This window comes from Rhamphochromis sp. 'chilingali' (genome assembly GCF_963969265.1).
Source record: "Rhamphochromis sp. 'chilingali' genome assembly, chromosome: 7".
In the NCBI taxonomy this organism is placed as follows: Eukaryota; Metazoa; Chordata; class Actinopteri; order Cichliformes; family Cichlidae; genus Rhamphochromis; species Rhamphochromis sp. 'chilingali'.
In genome coordinates, this window is record NC_137934.1 from 143,528 (window position 1) to 161,813 (window position 18,286).

The 18,286-nt window shown below is 42.5% G+C and overlaps 2 protein-coding genes across 2 annotated transcripts in view; one reads left to right on the top strand and one right to left on the bottom strand.

The window, feature by feature from the left end:
• The first annotated feature begins 6,119 nt into the window (after positions 1 to 6,119).
• cog5 (component of oligomeric golgi complex 5) overlaps positions 6,120 to 18,286 on the top strand; it is a 77,264-nt gene continuing 65,097 nt past the window's right edge. The window contains exons 1-4 of the mRNA XM_080887088.1: positions 6,120 to 6,244; positions 6,587 to 6,726; positions 8,216 to 8,273; positions 8,752 to 8,806. Coding sequence (XP_080743214.1) covers positions 6,199 to 6,244; positions 6,587 to 6,726; positions 8,216 to 8,273; positions 8,752 to 8,806 — 299 coding nt within the window. The 5' untranslated portion in view covers positions 6,120 to 6,198. The remainder of the gene's footprint in view (positions 6,245 to 6,586; positions 6,727 to 8,215; positions 8,274 to 8,751; positions 8,807 to 18,286) is intronic.
• Positions 15,364 to 17,936, bottom strand: LOC308400141 (uncharacterized protein). The gene is made up of 2 exons (XM_080887637.1): positions 16,870 to 17,936; positions 15,364 to 16,755 (listed from the first exon to the last, which is right to left on the bottom strand). The coding sequence occupies exons 1-2, from the start codon at positions 17,519 to 17,521 to the stop codon at positions 15,884 to 15,886; spliced, it is 1,524 nt and encodes a 507-aa protein (XP_080743763.1). The 5' UTR covers positions 17,522 to 17,936; the 3' UTR covers positions 15,364 to 15,883.

The window sequence follows — 18,286 nt, forward strand, 5'->3', positions numbered from 1 at the left end:
TGTGTCTGACAAGGTGATTAGCAACACAGGGGCACCACAGGGGACTGTCCTCTCCCCCTTCCTCTTCACCCTCTACACCACAGACTTCAGCCACTGCACAGAGACCTGCCATCTTCAGAAGTTTTCTGATGACTCTGCGGTGGTTGGATGCATCAGCAGGGATGATGAGACAGAGTACCGGGCTGTGGTCGACTCCTTTGTCACGTGGTGTGAGCAGAATCATCTGCAGCTCAACGTGGCAAAGACCAAGGAACTGATCGTGGACTTCAGGAAGACCAGGAAACACTTGACCCCTGTTTCAATCCAGGGGGTCAGTGTTGACATTGTGGAGGACTATAAATACCTTGGAGTACACATTGACAATAAACTGGACTGGGCTAAAAACACCACAGCACTTTACAGGAAGGGCCAGAGTCGTCTCTATTTTTTGAGGCGACTGAGGTCCTTCAACATCTGCCAGAAAATGCTGAGGATTTTCTATGAGTCTGTGGTGGCCAGTGCGATCCTCTATGCTGTTGCATGCTGGGGGAGCAGGCTGAGGGTCGCAGATGCCAACAGACTCAATAAACTGATCCGTAAGGCCAGCAATGTTGTGGGGATGGAGCTGGACTCCCTCAAGGTGGTGTCGGAGAGGCGGATGCTGTCCAAGATAAAGACAATGTTGGATAACACCTCCCACCCACTCCATGACATGTTGGTCAGTCACAGGAGCTCGTTCAGTGAGAGACTGAGATTACCGAAAAGCACCACTGAACGACACAGGAAATCATTCCTGCCTGTGGCCATCTCCCTGTACAACGCATCCACTTAACACACTGTTTGCTGCTACAACTACACATGTTTCTTTTCCAAATATTTATTTATAAGTGACTTATGTATGTATGTATGTATGTATGTATGTATGTATATGTATATATTGTACTATTCTTAGTTAGCGTATTGTCTGTCTTGTCTTAATGTTGGTTTAAAATGGAGCACTGTAACAAAAAATAATTTCCCCCAGGGATCAATAAAGTATTCTGATTCTGATTCTGATTCTGATTCAGGGAAAAGGCACGGAGCCGTGTTCTGTAAACAAAATATATCCGCAGCGCAATAACAAATTACCGATGTGCTTCAGATGCGGCAAGAAGTCACATGACGCTGCTAATTGCTGGTTTAAAGAGAAAGAATGCCTGCAATGTAACAAAAAGGGGCATATACAGAAAATGTGTAAATCAAAGCAGTATGATAAAAAGAAAAACAAAATGTGGAAAAGAGACAGAAAGCTGCATGAAGTAAACGAGTCAGAGCCAACTGATTCTGAGGAGGATTTGGCATGCCTGGAACTGTACACAATGCAAGAGAAAGATAACGATGCAATATGGCTCACACCTAAAATACAAGGGATTGAGTTACAGATGGAACTGGACACCGGGTCTGCTCTCTCACTGATTTCATATGAAGATTATAGAAGCAAATTCCCCAATCTGAAACTGAAGCACACCTCGGTGAAACTGAAAACGTACACAGGTGAAAGAATAACTCCTCTGGGAAAACTAAAAGTGAAAGTGGAATATGAGAAAAAGAAATGCAACCTGGAACTTTATGTTCTGAAAAATGGAGGTGTGCCATTATTTGGGCGTGACTGGTTGAAACACATCCGCCTCAACTGGAAAGAAATAAAGTCAATGAGACTGGAACGAGGCCTGAGTGCAAATTCTGTAGATGAAAGACTGAAACAGATCCTTAATAACCATGCCCAGGTGTTCAAAGATGGAATCGGCACCCTGAAAAATATTAAAGCACAGATCATACTAGAGGACAATGCAAAACCAAGCTTCCACAAGGCACGCCCTGTACCTTATGCTCTACGCCCTAAAGTTGAAGCAGAGCTTCAACGCTTGGAAGAGCAAGGAATACTCACCAAGGTGGAATGGTCAGATTGGGCTACACCAATAGTATCAGTAAGCAAGAAAGCAAGTGACAGTGTGTGGATCTGTGGTGATTTTAAGGTTTCAGTGAACCCAGTTCTCCGCATAGATCAATACCCACTTCCACGGATAGAAGACATATTCACAGCCGTAGCAGGTGGCAAACACTTTTCAAAAATTGACCTTGCCCAGGCTTATCTCCAGATGGAAGTAGAAGAGACATCCAGGAAATATCTGGAAATAAACACTCACAAAGGCCTATATCAGTACAACAGACTGGTATTTGGTATCGCCAGTGCCCCAGCAGTATGGCAACGTGCCATGGATCAGGTCCTACAAGGCATTCCAGGAACACAGTGTTTTCTGGATGACATAATCGTCACTGGTGTTGATGAGGAGACTCATCTGGCTAACCTAACAGCAGTCCTGGCCAGGCTAGAAAAATATGGACTGAGAGCAAACAAAAACAAATGTGAGTTCTTTAAGGATGCCATTGAGTATTGTGGACACAAGATCGACAGACATGGGCTCCACAAAACCAAGGACAAAGTTGAAGCAGTCCTGAAGGCACCAGAACCTAAAAATGTGAGTCAGCTACGCTCTTTCTTGGGCTTAGTTAATTATTACCACAAGTTTCTACCAAACCTTTCAACAGTCCTGCACCTGCTGAACTCTCTGCTGCAACAAAATGTCAAATGGAAATGGACAAAAAACTGTGAAGAGGCATTTAATGGCGCTAAGCAGCTCATTACATCAGAGGAGGTTCTGACACACTTTGACTCCAATCTACCACTTCGCCTCGCCTGTGATGCCTCACCATATGGCATTGATGCTGTGCTATCTCACAAAATGCCTGATGGATCGGAACGCCCAGTTGCCTTTGCTTCAAGGTCCCTAAATGCAGCCGAGCGCAACTATGCGCAGATAGACAGAGAAGCACTCAGTCTAGTGTGGGGCGTGAAGAAGTTTAATCAGTATTTATATGGACGACACTTCACCCTGATCACAGACCACCGACCGCTGGTGTCCATCTTTAACCCTCAGAAAGGTATTCCAACCATGGCTGCGGCACGCTTGCAGCGATGGGCTTTGTTCCTGGGTGCACACACCTACACCATTGAGTTCAAAGGGACAAAGTTACATGGAAATGCAGATGGACTTTCACGTCTTCCACACATGCAACCCACTGAAGAACTGACTGATCCAGCTACTGTGTTTCACGTTACACAAATGGAACCCCTACCTGTCACAAGTGCTCAGGTGAAAAGAGAAACGAGCCGAGACACAATCTTGTCCAAAGTATACGATTTTACTGTGAATGGTTGGCCGTCCTGCACTGACACTCAGTTCTCTGCGTACTCCACCCGCAAAGACCAACTATCCGTTTGCCAAGGATGTGTTATGTGGGGAACTCGTGTCATCCTGCCACCCAAACTACGTACAACGGTACTGGACTCACTGCACAATGGACATTTAGGTGTGGTTAAGATGAAATCTCTTGCTAGAAGCTATGTTTGGTGGCCAGGCCTTGACTGTGAAATAGAGAACATGGCTAAATCCTGCACTGGTTGTCAGCAGACGCTGCGTCAGCCTCAAACAGCACCTGTACACGCGTGGGAGTGGCCATCCGCTCCATGGCAACGCATTCATATAGACTATGCTGGCCCATTTATGGACCAAATGTTCCTGGTTGTGGTTGATGCTCACTCAAAATGGCCAGAAATCTTCCCCGTAAAGCAAGCAACAGCTGCCAGCACGATCAATAGCCTTCGGTCACTGTTTGCACGCACAGGTCTGCCACAACAGCTCGTAAGCGACAATGGTCGTCAGTTTACTGGAGAGGAGTTCCAGTGTTTCCTTCGGCGTAACGGCATACGACATATCACTTCAGCTCCCCATCATCCTGCAACAAATGGACAAGCCGAACAGTTCATCCAGTCCTTCAAGCGGTCAATGAAAGCCAGTCGCACAGAGGGGAAGCCGCTACAACAGAAAATAGACAATTTCTTACTGGCTTACAGGAACGCCACCCATGCAACAACTGGACACACACCTGCAATGCTCTTCATGGAACGGAATCTGAGATCACGTCTAGATTTGCTGAAACCAGACATTCGCAAGAATGTCCAAGACAAACAGTCTTCCATGGTGGAAGCAACAAGAAACAAAACTAGATTCTTCAATGTTGGACAAAAAGTTCTCGCCAGGGACTACAGAGACCCAAGTCAGAAATGGCAGCCTGGCACGATCCTGTCACGGACCGGACCACTGACATACACTGTAAATGTTGGAGCCAACTTAGTCTGGCGTAGACATGTTGATCAGATTGTAGATGCGGAAAGTCACATGGTTCCACAGCAACCTGAGAGCACATCTACACACCAAGATTCAGAAGAGTTTGCCCTCGCTCCACCACCTGAGGTTCAGGATTTACGTGAAACTACCAATGCTCAAACACCTGAACTTCCCACACAGAGCACTATGGAGTCTGACCAAATAGGCAGACGGTACCCTGAGAGAAATCGCAGAGCACCTCAGAGACTGAACTTATAGGTTTCAAGTTAATTTTATAGGAAAGCAGTTCAAATGTTTAAGAGGAAACAACCTACCTCCATGTTGTAAATCACTGAGTAGGTGTCATATTTCAGTTCAAGTTAAATTGTTGGTTTACAGCATTTATCTGAAAATATTTTGATTGTTTGGTATCTATTGTGTTCATCAAAGTTGGATGGGAGGAACTGTTATGTATTTAGTAAAATCAGTTTATAGTTTGTGGTACTACTTTCTGTTACATAGTAGAGAACACAAAGTGTGGTGTATGTGCGCATTGATATGCCTGCGCCTTTCCTTAGACTGGTTATTAAAGTAAATCACTACAACTAAAGAAGGCGTCGTTACTTACCAGTTAAGTTATAAGAGAGAATATAACAGATACAGTTTTGGGAATGTGCTGAAACGCCTCACGAGGCCTCACTACCTCAGGCTGTCAGGTTAAAACACTCGGTCGTGTTTTCGTAGCGTAAACGCTGGCACTCCTCTCAGAGCCTACGCTCTATCTGCTATTCCCGAACAGAGATACGCAAGTTTCTCCGTGACTGCAGCTGCCAGTCAAAGCTGTTATGATGACGTTTCACAACAATTTAACATCACCACTCTAGGAATTAGAATCACACTTATGGGAAAGGAGACCCCTTGAACATAAATCAGCGTGATGAGAACTATTGAAAACAAAAGAAAGAATCTTTGAAAAAAAAATCTGAGGAGAATAAATTTATTTTAGTCTGACCCCAGTCCCATCTGCTAACGGGGGGGGGGGGGGGGTTATGACCTATACTGCAGCCAGACACCAGGGGGCGATAGAGACGTTTTGGCTTCAATGGGCAAAACAATGGGCAAAACATGCACATGCTCTTTGAGAGCTTGTTCCCGGCTCGTAACCAGCCCGCTCTGCCGTCAAGGACGATCATTGGCTAATGGTCATCATGTGACTGATGGAAGCCAGATCCCTCTGATTAGCAAAACTGTGATTAATAGTTAAATGCTATTGTTGAGGGGCACAGGCAGGAGTCCACATGCACACATAGAAAATAAAGAAAAGGGCACTTCGGGCACCAATCAGGAGAGGGCCAGGTGCTCCCCCCCCCCCTCCCCTCATGCACGTGCATTACAGTCTAAGAGTACAGTACAGTAATAATAATTGTACAGTAACTGTAATGCTGGTTAGTGACTGAGCAGCCTGGCGACTTTTCTCAGTTTCTTATATAAACTGTTTTAGTGTCTCATCTTCAGCTGCAGGTCCCAACATCCTTCAATTCAGTCAGAGCAGCAGATCTAATGTCTGCATGACTTTAATCAACATTCAGGCTCACAGTTATTTCTTTAATCAGGGTAAAATCACTCATGTGCACAGATTAACTGACGACTGCTCATCTTAGATGTTATGGTGACGTTGCACCAATTTAATGCCATTCAGAATTATTAGAATTATTAGAATTACACTTATGAGAAAGGAAACTCCTTGAACACAAATCAGCAAGATAAGAAGTGCTAATAATGGCAGATTTTTTTTTCTTTGGGAAAAAATGTATTTGAGGGGAACTTTGTTTTAGTCTGACCTCAATCCCATCCGCTAACATGAAGGAGACGGGGTTTATGACCTATACTGCAGCCAGACACCAGGGGGCGATAGAGACGTTTTGTGGGGAGTTCTTTGGTTGTGTGTCCCTTTAAGATTCATGTAGCTTCCGGACTCCGTCACATTTACGTCACACACGGAACTGTCAAGATGGAGGACGGTAGAGAAGCTTCCACGAATTCACTTTTGAAGGATGGTAAAATGAGTTTTATCATGACAGAATTGGTGCATCGACTTTAAATACGATCGTCGATCGTTTGAAGGCATTTTATCAAAAGCTGCGAGAGTCTCGCAGGACTGTAAAAAATTCTTTAGCCAGTGAAGAAGCGACATTAACATCAATAACCTGGTTTGCATTGTTTGTACAATTCATTTGGCTAAATTAGTATTTGTGACAAAAAAAAGTAGAAACTACATTTGGTACCCATCAAGTCGCTAATTGTATAATTAGACAGTGACGTGTCTGATTATGTGCTCGCTGTCTAATATGTGAGACTGGGAGAGTTAATGGCTTGAAAACTGACTGCTGTGTTTGCAGAGTGTTATGCTGATTTCCTAGTAAAGGACTTTGATGTGAAGACATACACCGCTCAGGCCATTCACCATGCTGTAATCGCTGAACAGCTGGCCAAGCTGGCACAAGGCATCAGTCAGCTGGACAAGGAGCTACACACCCAGGTACAAATCCAGCTCACCTGGGCCACTGTTTCCCTCAGAATGCACTAATTTATAAACTTTCAGTAATAACCAGCATTCCCAAATTACTGTGAGAAAACTAAGCAGATCCAAATAGATGAACCCAGTGTAAGTTTAAATGTCTGTATCAGTGTGACAACTCAGGACGAGCGCTGGATCTATCCTGAGTTGACCTGTAGGATGTGTTGACGAATGCAAAACATGATTGCCAAAGTATTTTTGGGCAAGATGCTGGACGTCACAACAAAATTTAAGCCATTAAAAAGTTACTATTATTGTTTTAACAATAAATACCAACACTAAGGTAGTCTACTGAAATTTTAGCCACTTTAGAAGTGCTGAAAGTTAGAATCAAATAACCAGTGTTGGTCAAGTTACTTGAAAAAAGTAATCAGTAACTAATTACTGATTACTTCCCCCAAAAAGTAGTCCCTTTACTTTACTGATTACTTATTTTCAAAAGTAATTAGTTACTTGGTTAAAAACATGATTTACAACCTGAATAGGTGATAAAGCGATAGATCTTTCAGCCCAATTCTACTTTCTGCCTAATCCGTCATACAAAATGTAATCAAATGGAAAAGTCTCTTTTTAAAACTTGTTTTATTAGTTTTAATCTTTTAACTTTATGCATCAAGCAAACATTAAATTATATGCACCATTCTCTGACTGGAAGAAATTAGTTTAACATTTAAACCTATTTTCTGCACATTCCAGCACATAAAATAAAATATTTTTTTCTGTTTACACTCAGTCTTTCAAATAGATGCAAGTAAAATACAGCAGAAAATAAATAAAGTCAAAGTCTCAGCAGTCCTGTTGCTCTATTTTCACCTGTATAGCAGGCGGATGTTTGCCCTGGTCCAGGTGTGTTGTAGCGGTCAGTTGAAGAGTTTCTCTGTGAGTTTCCCATTACGTCGTAGCTACTCGGTGCTTGCTTGGAAGTTTAGGGGGTTTTTTCGCTGTAAAAAGAAGTTTTCTTCCCACGCAGTGAACAGCGGATGCTAATTAATGTTTTTGTCACTTTTTGCGGAATCAAACTCAAAGTAAGGTCAGTACTTCCACGCTTTAAACGCTGCACGCTCACACTCTCTCCCGCACTCGATATATTATCCTTTGTTGATCTGCACACAGCTGTTGCCACAACTGTTGCACTCGCTTACGTCACTGTCATGAGACCCTCACAAAAAAATCACGGTTTTAGTAACGCAGTAACGCAGCGTGCTTACGGGAAAGTAACGGTAATCTAATTACCTTTTTTTTGCAGTAGTAATCCCTTACTTTAGTCGTCACTTGAAGAAAGTAATCGGATTACAGTAACAACGCGTTACTGCTCATCTCTGAAAATAACAATGTGAATATATAAAATGTGACTAAAAGCAACTTAAATCAAACATTAATATGTCATATAAAGCACAAACAGTTACCATAACATGTGCAGTCTTCTTATATTTATGTTTATATTTTCCAGGTTGTGGCCAGACATGAAGACTTACTTGCTCAGGCTACTGGGATAGAGTCTCTGGAAGGTAAATTGCCACTTTTCCACAAGCTACTCTCATAAATTCAGATCTGTCAACTTCTTTTACAGACAAATTGATTTTTAGCAGTTTTAGGCTTCATCGTGTGAATCACTATGCCGAACAAATGCCATGCTTTGATTAGTTCAACTACAGTCAACATTTGATCATCTGTGAACGGTGGCTATTTTTAGAACTGCTGGTACTTAGGAAGGAATTAATTACTGTTATTACACCGTAAAACCACATCTGCTTTAATATTAAACTTATACTTTTCAAATGAACCTGAACTTTGATCATTAAGAGGATGGATGGGTAACATTTGCAGAAGTACTAAAGGAGTACATTCATAATGGGCTTTTCAGATGCTTGCAGTTCCTGCAGCTTACCAAAAGAAAGATCTAACATTGCTTGAAATAAGTCTGGTAACAAAGTAGCTCCAAGTTCAAAATATCCTGAAGGACTAAAATTATGATGTTGTTTTCAGGTGTCCTTCAGATGATGCAGACAAGGATTAGTGCTCTACAGGCAGCTGTTGACAGGTAAACGTGTTTGCCTCTGACTGTAGCCAGTCTATATACTGTTGATGTTAACAGGAAATATGTAGACATGTTTGGCTTAGTTCTTCACATTCACCCACTGTTTTCCTTTTACTGCCTTTAGATTTCTGTAACTGGGCATCTAGTGTGGTCTGTTAACAAAAATAACAATGAACTAAAAAAGTGTAGTGGTGAGATCAATAGAGTGAAAAGAATAAACGTCCAGAGCATCACAGTGGACCGGATACACTCTAGGTCCTTGGGAGCTGGAAACATGTCAAGCATCAATTCTAAAGGTGAGGCTGCAAAGTCGATGTCATTCTAAGCCAGTAGAAGCAAAATCGCCTCCCACCAGAGCAGATGCCAAATAGACTCGGAGGTTGAAAGAGCTGGCATGGATGCAACTCTTAATGCGCTTAATGAAGGAGGCAAAACTGAAGCTGCTCTAGCTGCAGCAAAGGTGCCAGAAGCTGCTACAGACAGTGACGATGGTAAAAGTGAAGTCGTGGTCCCCGGCCTTCCTTTATTCCCTGCTGTGTCACTGATGAAGATGTTAATGCACACTTTAGTCATGGGCAAAATGAAGACACTTAAGAACTTGACTCAGGGGACTAGATACAAACGAGCACTTTGTTCATTAGCCATTATTCTCATTCTTTCATTTTGTTAATTATCATACAGAAATGAAAACAGACCCAAACTTTTCCCTTCAGAGCTCCAACATGACACCCCTCACTCTCTCTGACACTCTGCAGTAAGACTGAGACTGTAGCCATGAAGCCTGGTATGGATCCACACAAGGATTGTCCCGTTCATAAGAAACCACACTCTTTAAAAGTTTCCTCAAAAAGCATTCCATTTATTAAAAATGCTGCATGTCTATGAACCACAAAGCTAGAGATTGCAACACTGTAATGCGCTGTTCTGAGTGCTCTTTGCATGCCGGCTCTTCCTAACGGTCCACCTCCATGCATGACACGACGGTCTTGGATTTCAGAGGAGGAGCAAGGTGGGGAGCAAACCAGGAAGAACTCTCCTATTACAACATCCAGCTGCACAGAGGACTGTGGGGAAGGCAAAGTTCAAAGCTGTGTTTAGTCAGTGTGTGTCCCAGAGGAAGTCCTTAAAAAAAGAAAATGTGTGTGGAAGAAGGGCCATTGGCTTCATAATCCAATCTGTAGATGGTTGTGTATCCCTTGGACTACCAACGAGTTTAGCTCGATTCCCAATAATAGACAGGAAATTCCCACACCAGAGACCGCTACTCATCAGCCTCATCTCAAAGCCGCTGCTGCCAAAATACTACCTCTTGACCCAGCAGCTGAAATCCTCTCACTGCTCGTAAGGGACATTATCTGTGTCCATGAGGTCCACAGTCGGTATTATGGACCACCCCATGCACAATATGCCCAATGCCTGGACTTCTGATGGGTAGGAGACATTTGCCCACAAACCTACTGTGAACCTATTGAAGACCAGAATTCTGGAGACCGTCCAGCTCAGTTTTTTTCTGACCATGTGAGGCTTACAGGTGAGTGCGCAAACAGGCCTTCTGGAAAGCCAGTTCAGGATAACACTGGCTACCAGAGCTTTAGTCATGCCGCAGAGGATAACAGACGGGCACCGTCAGTTAAAGATGAGCTTTTTCTTCACATCATGAACACCAAAACGGCATCTGTCTAAAAACCGAGAACAAGCGAGTGTCTCACATCTCTTGGATGTGCTTTGAAAAGAAACCAAAGAAAAAAGACCACTATGTGCATGGAAAGGATCGTCAGCAGTGCTCATGCTGATCCGACAGCCGATATATGGAGCGACTGCCTCTCTCTCTCTCTCTCTCCCTCCTGCTGCCACTTCAATCATGAAACTGATCAATGATCAGCTGATCAGCTTTTCTGTCGTGAGTCCGTCTCTTGTTTGTTTTTGGCCCACTTTGCACCAGAAAGAGGAAACCAGCAGCTGAACAACAGCAGCACGTTTAAGCTTGATCAGCTGTTGTTAGGATTTATTTAATATTACTTTCTACACCAGGATCTTTTTCTACGTAGCTGACGGCTGTAACTGTGCAGGGGCGGATCTAGCAAAGTTTAGCCAGGGGGGCCGATAGGGCATGAACAGGGAAAAGGGGGCACAAAGACATTTCTTTCTTATTTAAAATGTCTAGCTTTTAATAAATAATTATCTGAATCTTACACCCAAAGTTTTAATCTGATTTAAATGTATAGAAGTCCATTACTGTATATAGTAACTGTTAAGTCTAATATGCCCTAGTAAGCTATAGTACTTTTTCCTTTGGGAAGGTACCATCTGTGCAGTCTGTAGAAGAAAGATGCTGAATCTATTTAGGCAAGGCAAGGCAAGGCAAGTTTATTTGTATAGCACAATTCAACAACAAGGTGATTCAAAGTGCTTTACAGAGACATTAGAAACAAGAACAAATAAAAAGCATGATTTAAAATTGAATAAAACAAGCAAATAAACGAACTAACTAATTAACAAACAAACAAACAAACAAACAAACAACAGTATATAAAATCAAAACAGATAAAATCAGAACAGTAGATAAAATCAGTAGTTAAATGTAAGTTTTGAAATTTAAGCTTAAAGTGTGGATTTGGTGCTTTATTCAAATGCAGCTGAGAACAGGTGAGTCTTCAACCTGGATTTAAATAAACTGAGTGTTTCAGCTGATCTGAGGCTTTCTGGGAGTTTGTTCCAGATATAAGGAGCATAAAAGCTGAATGCAGCGTCTCCATGTCTGGTTCTGACTCTGGGAACTGATAAAAGACCGGATCCAGATGACCTGAGGGATCTGGATGGTTCATACTGGGTCAGGAGGTCATTGATGTATTTTGGTCCTAAACCATTCAGAGCTTTATAGGCCAGCATCAGAACTTTAAAGTCTATCCTCTGACGGACAGGCAGCCAGTGTAAGGACCTCAGAGCTGGACTGATGTGGTCCACTTTTTTGGTCTTAGTGAGGACTCGAGCAGCAGAGTTCTGAATGAGCTGTAGTTGTCTGACTGATTTTTTTAGGTAGACCTGTAAAGATGCTGTTACAGTAATCAAGCCTACTAAAGATGAATGCATGGACTAGTTTTTCCAGGTCCTGTTGAGACATCAGATCTTTTATCCTTGATATATTCTTGAGGTGATAGTAAGCTGACTTTGTTATTGTCTTAATGTGTTTTTCTAAGTTTAGGTCTGCATCCATCACTACACCCAAATTTCTCGCCTGGTTTGTGGTTTTTAGATGTATAGATTGAAGTTCTCTGGTGACCTGTAATCGTTTTTCTTTGGCGCCAAAGACTATTACCTCAGTTTTGTTTTTGTTTAGCTGGAGAAAATTGTGGCACAACCAGTCATTGATTTCCTCAATGCATTTACCAAGAGCCTGTACAGGGCCTCGGTCTCCTGGTGACATTGTGATATATATTTGTGTGTCATCTGCATAGCTGTGATAGTTTATTTTGTTGTTGTTTATAATCTGTGCCAGTGGGAGCATGTAGATGTTAAACAGAAGGGGTCCCAAGATGGAACCTTGGGGAACTCCACATGTGATACTTGTCTGCTCAGATGTGAAGTTACCTATTGATACAAAGTATTTCCTGTTTTCTACGTATGTTTTGAACCAGTTTAGTATAGTTCCTGAAAGACCTGTCCAGTTCTCCAGTCGTTTGAGTAATATGTTGTGGTCAACTGTATCAAATGCTGCACTGAGATCCAGTAAAACTAGGACTGACATTTTTCCACTGTCTGTATTCAGACATATGTCATTAAACACCCTCACGCAGCTCCAGCTATTTCTTGACAACAACAATCTCTATGAGAAGTTCCAGTCTGGTTTTAGAGCTCGGCATAGCACAGAAACCGCCCTACTGAGAGTTTTTAATGATTTGCTTTTAACTGTTGACTCTGGTTGTGCTGCTGTCTTAGTAACCTTGGACCTGACAGCAGCCTTCGACACTGTAGATCACAACATACTGCTAGCCCGCCTTCAACATTGTGTCGGTTTAAAGGGCACTGTCTTAAAGTTTTTCCAGTCCTATTTGAATAATAGGAGTTTTTCTGTTCACCTTGGTGAACTGTCATCTCCCAGAGCTCCTTTAACCTGTGGCGTACCTCAGGGGTCCATACTAGGCCCCCTGTTGTTTATTCTGTACTTGCTCCCTCTGGGCGATGTGCTCCGTAAACATAATGTGTCCTTCCACATCTTTGCCGATGATATTCAGATCTACCTCCCTCTGAGGTTGAACTGCAATGTTTCTTTGCAGCCGCTACTCTCCTGCTTGTCTGACATTAAGACTTGGATGACTCTTAACTTCTTACACCTTAATGAAAGCAAAACTGAAGTCATTGTGTTTGGGCTTCCTAAAGATCCCAACTTCTCTCTTGACTTTTTGGGACCCCTAACCTCCGATTGCACTTCTTCCATTAAGAGTCTTGGAGTTATTTTTGACAATGCTTTTAAACTTGATAAACAAATCAGCTCTGTAGTTAAGGGATCTTTTTATCATTTACGGATTTTAGCCAAAGTCAAGTCTTACCTTTGCAGGAACGATCTAGAAAGAGTGGTCCATGCTTTTATTACTTCACGGCTGGACTACTGTAATTCCCTCTATGCTGGCCTAGATCGTTCCTGTCTACATCGCCTTCAACTGGTGCAGAACGCTGCCGCTCGCCTGTTGACCGGTTCAAAAAAAAGAGACCACATCACTCCGGTTCTCTGCTCTCTCCACTGGCTCCCAGTTGCTTTTAGGATTGATTTTAAAATCTTACTGCTGGCTTTTAAGGTTTTAAATGGCACTGCACCTTCTTACCTGTCAGAACTCCTTAGTACTTATCGCCCCAGGAGATCTTTGAGGTCAGCCGATCTGATGCTTTTAGATGTTTCCAGGTATAAATTAAAGACAAAGGGAGAGAGGGCGTTTGCTGTGGCTGCACCCAGACTGTGGAACAGTTTACCTCCTCACGTCAGATTCTCCAAAAGCCTAGAAACTTTTAAAACTGCTCTTAAAACTCACCTCTTTTCATTGGCTTTTAGAAAGGTTTAATTTATTTGTTTATTTATTTTTTATTTTGATCAGCGAGGTGTTTTACGAAATTGTGTTCTATTGTATTTTTATCTGTATTTACTGTACAGCACTTTGGTCAGCCTTGGTTGTTTTTAAATGTGCTCTATAAATAAACTTGACTTGACTTGACTTTGGTCAGAGCGGTTTCAGTGCTGTGGTTCTGTCTAAAACCTGACTGGAAGGCATCGTAGCAATTATTCTGTTTTAAGAAGTAACTGAGCTGTTGAGAAACTGCTTTTTCAATGATCTTACTTAAAAACGGGAGATTTGAGATCGGCCTGTAGTTGTTCATTTGTGTCTTGTCAAGATTGTCCTTTTTCAGTATAGGTTTGATTACAGCAGTTTTTAGTGATTCTGGAAACACACCTGATAATAAAGAAAAGTTGACGATCTGTAACAGGTCTGACTCTAAAGTCTTTGAGACCTTTTTGAAAAAACTTGTTGGAAGGACATCTAAACAGCAGGAGGAGGAGTTCAGTTGACCTAAGATGTCCTCCAGGTCTTTGCTGTTAATAGGTTGAAACTGTTTCATGGTGTTTAAACAGTTTTTTGGTGGACACAGTACATATCCTGGATCTGCTGTTGATGTACCAATTGCTTGTCTAATCTTCTGGATTTTTTCAGTGAAGAATTTGGCAAAGTCATTGCAGGCCATGGTCGAATGAAGTTCAGCTGCCACTGACACAGGAGGGTTTGTTAGCCTGTCAACTGTAGAAAATAAGACCCGAGCATTATGGCTGTTTTTAGTGATGATGTCAGAGAAGTAGGACCTTCTTGCACTCCTCAGTTGTAAATTATAATTGTGAAGTTTCTCTTTATAAATGTCATAATGAACCTGGAGGTTTGTTTTTCTCCATCTGCGCTCAGCTTTCCTACACTCTCTTTTTTCATTTTTCACCAGTGTGGAGTTTCTCCATGGAGACTTTTTCCTTCCAGAGATAACCTTCACCTTAATGGGAGCAATAGTGTGCATTACATTTAACATGTTAGCATTGAAGCTATTGACGAGCTCATTGACTGACCCTCTGGACAGGTCAGGTGTTAATGGGAAGACCTGGTTAAAAATTGCACTACTGTGTTCAGTTATGCACCGTTTTGTGATCACTGTTGGTGATATATTTGTGTGGGCTGAGATTTTACTTTCAAAGAAAACACAGTAATGATCAGACACGCCCACATCAGACACAGTAACCTTTGAAATGCTCAGGCCTTTGGAGATCAGTAGGTCAAGAGTGTGTCCTCTATTATGTGTGGCCTCTGTTACATGCTGAGTCAGCCCAAAGTTCCCCAGAGTGTTACTCAGGTCTTTAGTCCCTTTGTCCTGAGGGTTGTCCACATGAATGTTAAAATCCCCAGCAATAATTACACAGTCAAAATCAACACAGATCACAGACAACAGTTCACTGAGGTCATTAAAAAAGTCTGTGCAGTATTTGGGAGGCCTGTAAACATTAAGAAACACAACTTTGGATGGGGCCTTCAGCTGTAAAGCCACATATTCAAAAGACTGAAAACTTCCAGGAGATAGCTGCTTACATTGAAATGATTCATTAAATAAGACAGCAACCCCTCCTCCTCTCCTGCTCGCCCTGACCTCACTGATAAAACTGTAGTTAGGAGGGGTCGTCTCGATGAGAACAGCTCCACTGTTACTTTGGTCCAACCAAGTTTCAGTTAAAAACATAAAATCAAGGCTGTGCTCAGTGATTAAATCATTAATTAAAAATGTTTTCCCAGCTAGAGATCTAATGTTTAATAAAGCCAACTTAAGTGTTTTAGAGGTATTACTTGTCCCCTCATGTTTGGGAGCAGTCTGTGGCACACAAGGTATGTTTACTATGTTTAAAGATCTTTTAGAGTGCAGCTCTCTGTGTTTTGACCAGGCCACATGTCTCCTGTCACCTAAAAGTACAGAAATTTTAAAACCTTCTAGTAAACAGGGTCCCAGCTTCTCCTGGGAAAAGTCATCACTGCCATAATCCTCACAGCCCGGACCCTTCACACATCACGCATCAGACTGCGGAGACAGGGCATGAAGAGGAACTAAGGGGGGCGAGGCTGGGCAATGTGACTTCGATTGCTCTGTTGAGGGTGGGGCTCGATGGCGAACCTTTGGCCGCTCTGGTGGGGGGTTTATGGGGGACAAAAAGGGATTGGGACGGGGGGTAGATCTGAGCCCAGCATTGACCCGCTCCATCATCTCCTCAGTGAATTTCAGGTGTGGGGAGGAGGGAGAAAGGGAGGGGGAGGAGGGTGATGGCCTGTCAGGGGTTTGGGGGACTGGGGAAGGTCGTGGTCCCTTGTCCTGGTCGTTGGTGTTGTTGAGAGAGTTGGAGGCAAATAGGGACCCCTCTTCTTGCCTTAGATGTCTCTCCTTTCTGAGGCTCTTCCTCAGATGCCATGGATGTCTCTCCTTTCTGAGGCTCTTCCCGGGTGGGGGCAAATGGAGCTCCTCCTCAAGGTTTCTGCTGGGCTTTGTCTGTTCTTGGAGTACTGTTTGTTCCTCTTTATGAGATAACTCCTCGTTTATCTCAGCCTTGGCACCAAGCACGGATGGATGACGTATGGAATAAAACAAGTTGGAGGTGAACAGTTTCACCCCTGACTTGTTAAAATTAAATCCATTTGCTTTGAACAGATGCCTGCGTTCCCAAAAAATATTAAAGTTGTCGATAAAGTGCACTGAGTGGTCAGCACATGCTGATATAAGCCATTTATTCAGTGTAAACAACCTGCTGAATCTCTCGTCTCCTCCTCTGACCGGCGGTACAGGTCCACTGATGAATACAGCTGCATTCAGAGAGTTTACAGTGTTTAATAATCCAGTAAAGTCCCGTTTCAGAACCTCCGACTGTTGTTTGGACACATCGTTTGACCCTGTATGCAGAACAATGTTTGTCACAGTTGGATATTCATCTGCAATTTGAAGAATTCTCTCCTTCAGGTTGTTGACCATATCCTTAGGAAAGCAGAGGACTTTAGTGTTCTTACCGCACATCCTTTGTACATCCTTTACGGCAGAGTCACCCACAATCAGAGTTTCAGGCCTAGCCTTTAGCTTTCCCTGTGGCCTTTTACTTTTCAACAGATTTTCAGACCTTATTTCGCTGCTTTTAGATGGATGGTTGTCCGATATAGATCCAGGGTCCTTTGATAGTGGAGCAAATCTGTTCTGCAGTTTCACATTCAGTTGTTTTGGAGGTTTGTTGTTAACCTTCCTATTCACGGTTGTCCAGTCCTGTTTCCTCCCGTATACAGGGGTAGAAGAGCTTCTCTGTCTCGTAGGAAGTGAAGGCCAGTCGGTTTCAGAGATTTCAGCTCGCTGTGCCCTGCCTGTGATACGTCCTCCCCCTTCCAGGAGACATGATTTATGTCTTGGTTTTGCACCAAGACAGTCTAAGGGGGGATTATCACTTGAGGATTTATAATAATGCACAGAGTCTACTTTCTTGGTCATGTTATCTGTGCTCCTTAGCTGTGTACTAGCTTGCTCATCGCCATTGTTTTGAATCAAAGGCAAGGTTGTTTCATTTCCACACAGTCCATTTACCTCCACGTTTACTTCTAAGCGATGAATTTTTGTCTCCAGTACTGCAATCTTCTGCAGGAGGCTGTGGTAGTCATCTGTGGAGAGGGAAGGCATCTTGTTGCTAGTTAGCCTAGCGGTTAGCACCTTTCCAGGCTATTGAGGCTGCTCGGTGCCCAGACGCTGTAATCAGGCTTCAGCTGTGTCTAGGCCACAGACACACGGAGCGCTGAGGACAAGGTAACCATAAAATGTTGCTGTTTCTGTTAAGAACACTCTAGTCCTAATGATCTACAAGTGTCCAGAAGTTATCGCAGGTAAGCTCACACGGAAAAAAGGGAAAAAATCAGCATAAAAATCAATAAAATCAATATAAGAAGCAAAGCATTCAAGAGCAAAGAGATGAAGCGTCCACACTCACAAAGGGGAGGAGCAAGCACTTTTAATTATTCTTGAAAAATAATTTATTTCTGTGCATTTTTTTTTCCAACCTGCATCAAATTAAAGTTGATTACGTCGATTAAGCATCATAAGGTGGAGGGTGGTTCCCTATTTTTTATTTATTTATTTTTGTTGTTGCTGGGAGTTTTAGAGCCCTATTAGTTAGGTTGCTTAATATTTCTGCTAAGTACTCTTTAAAATACCAGAATAGGGAGGATGGAGCAGGTTTAAGTTTATTAGATTGATCAGTTTTACTGAACTATGAAATATTTTGGGTGCAGTGTATTTTTAACAAAATAGCTTTAGTGTTTTTTTTGTTTTGTTTTTTTAACTTGAGTATGAACTTATACAAAAAGCAGCAAGATATTAAAAAACAGTTTTATTGATTAAAAAACACATTATATCGGATTCATATCGGTATCGGCAGATATCCACTTTATG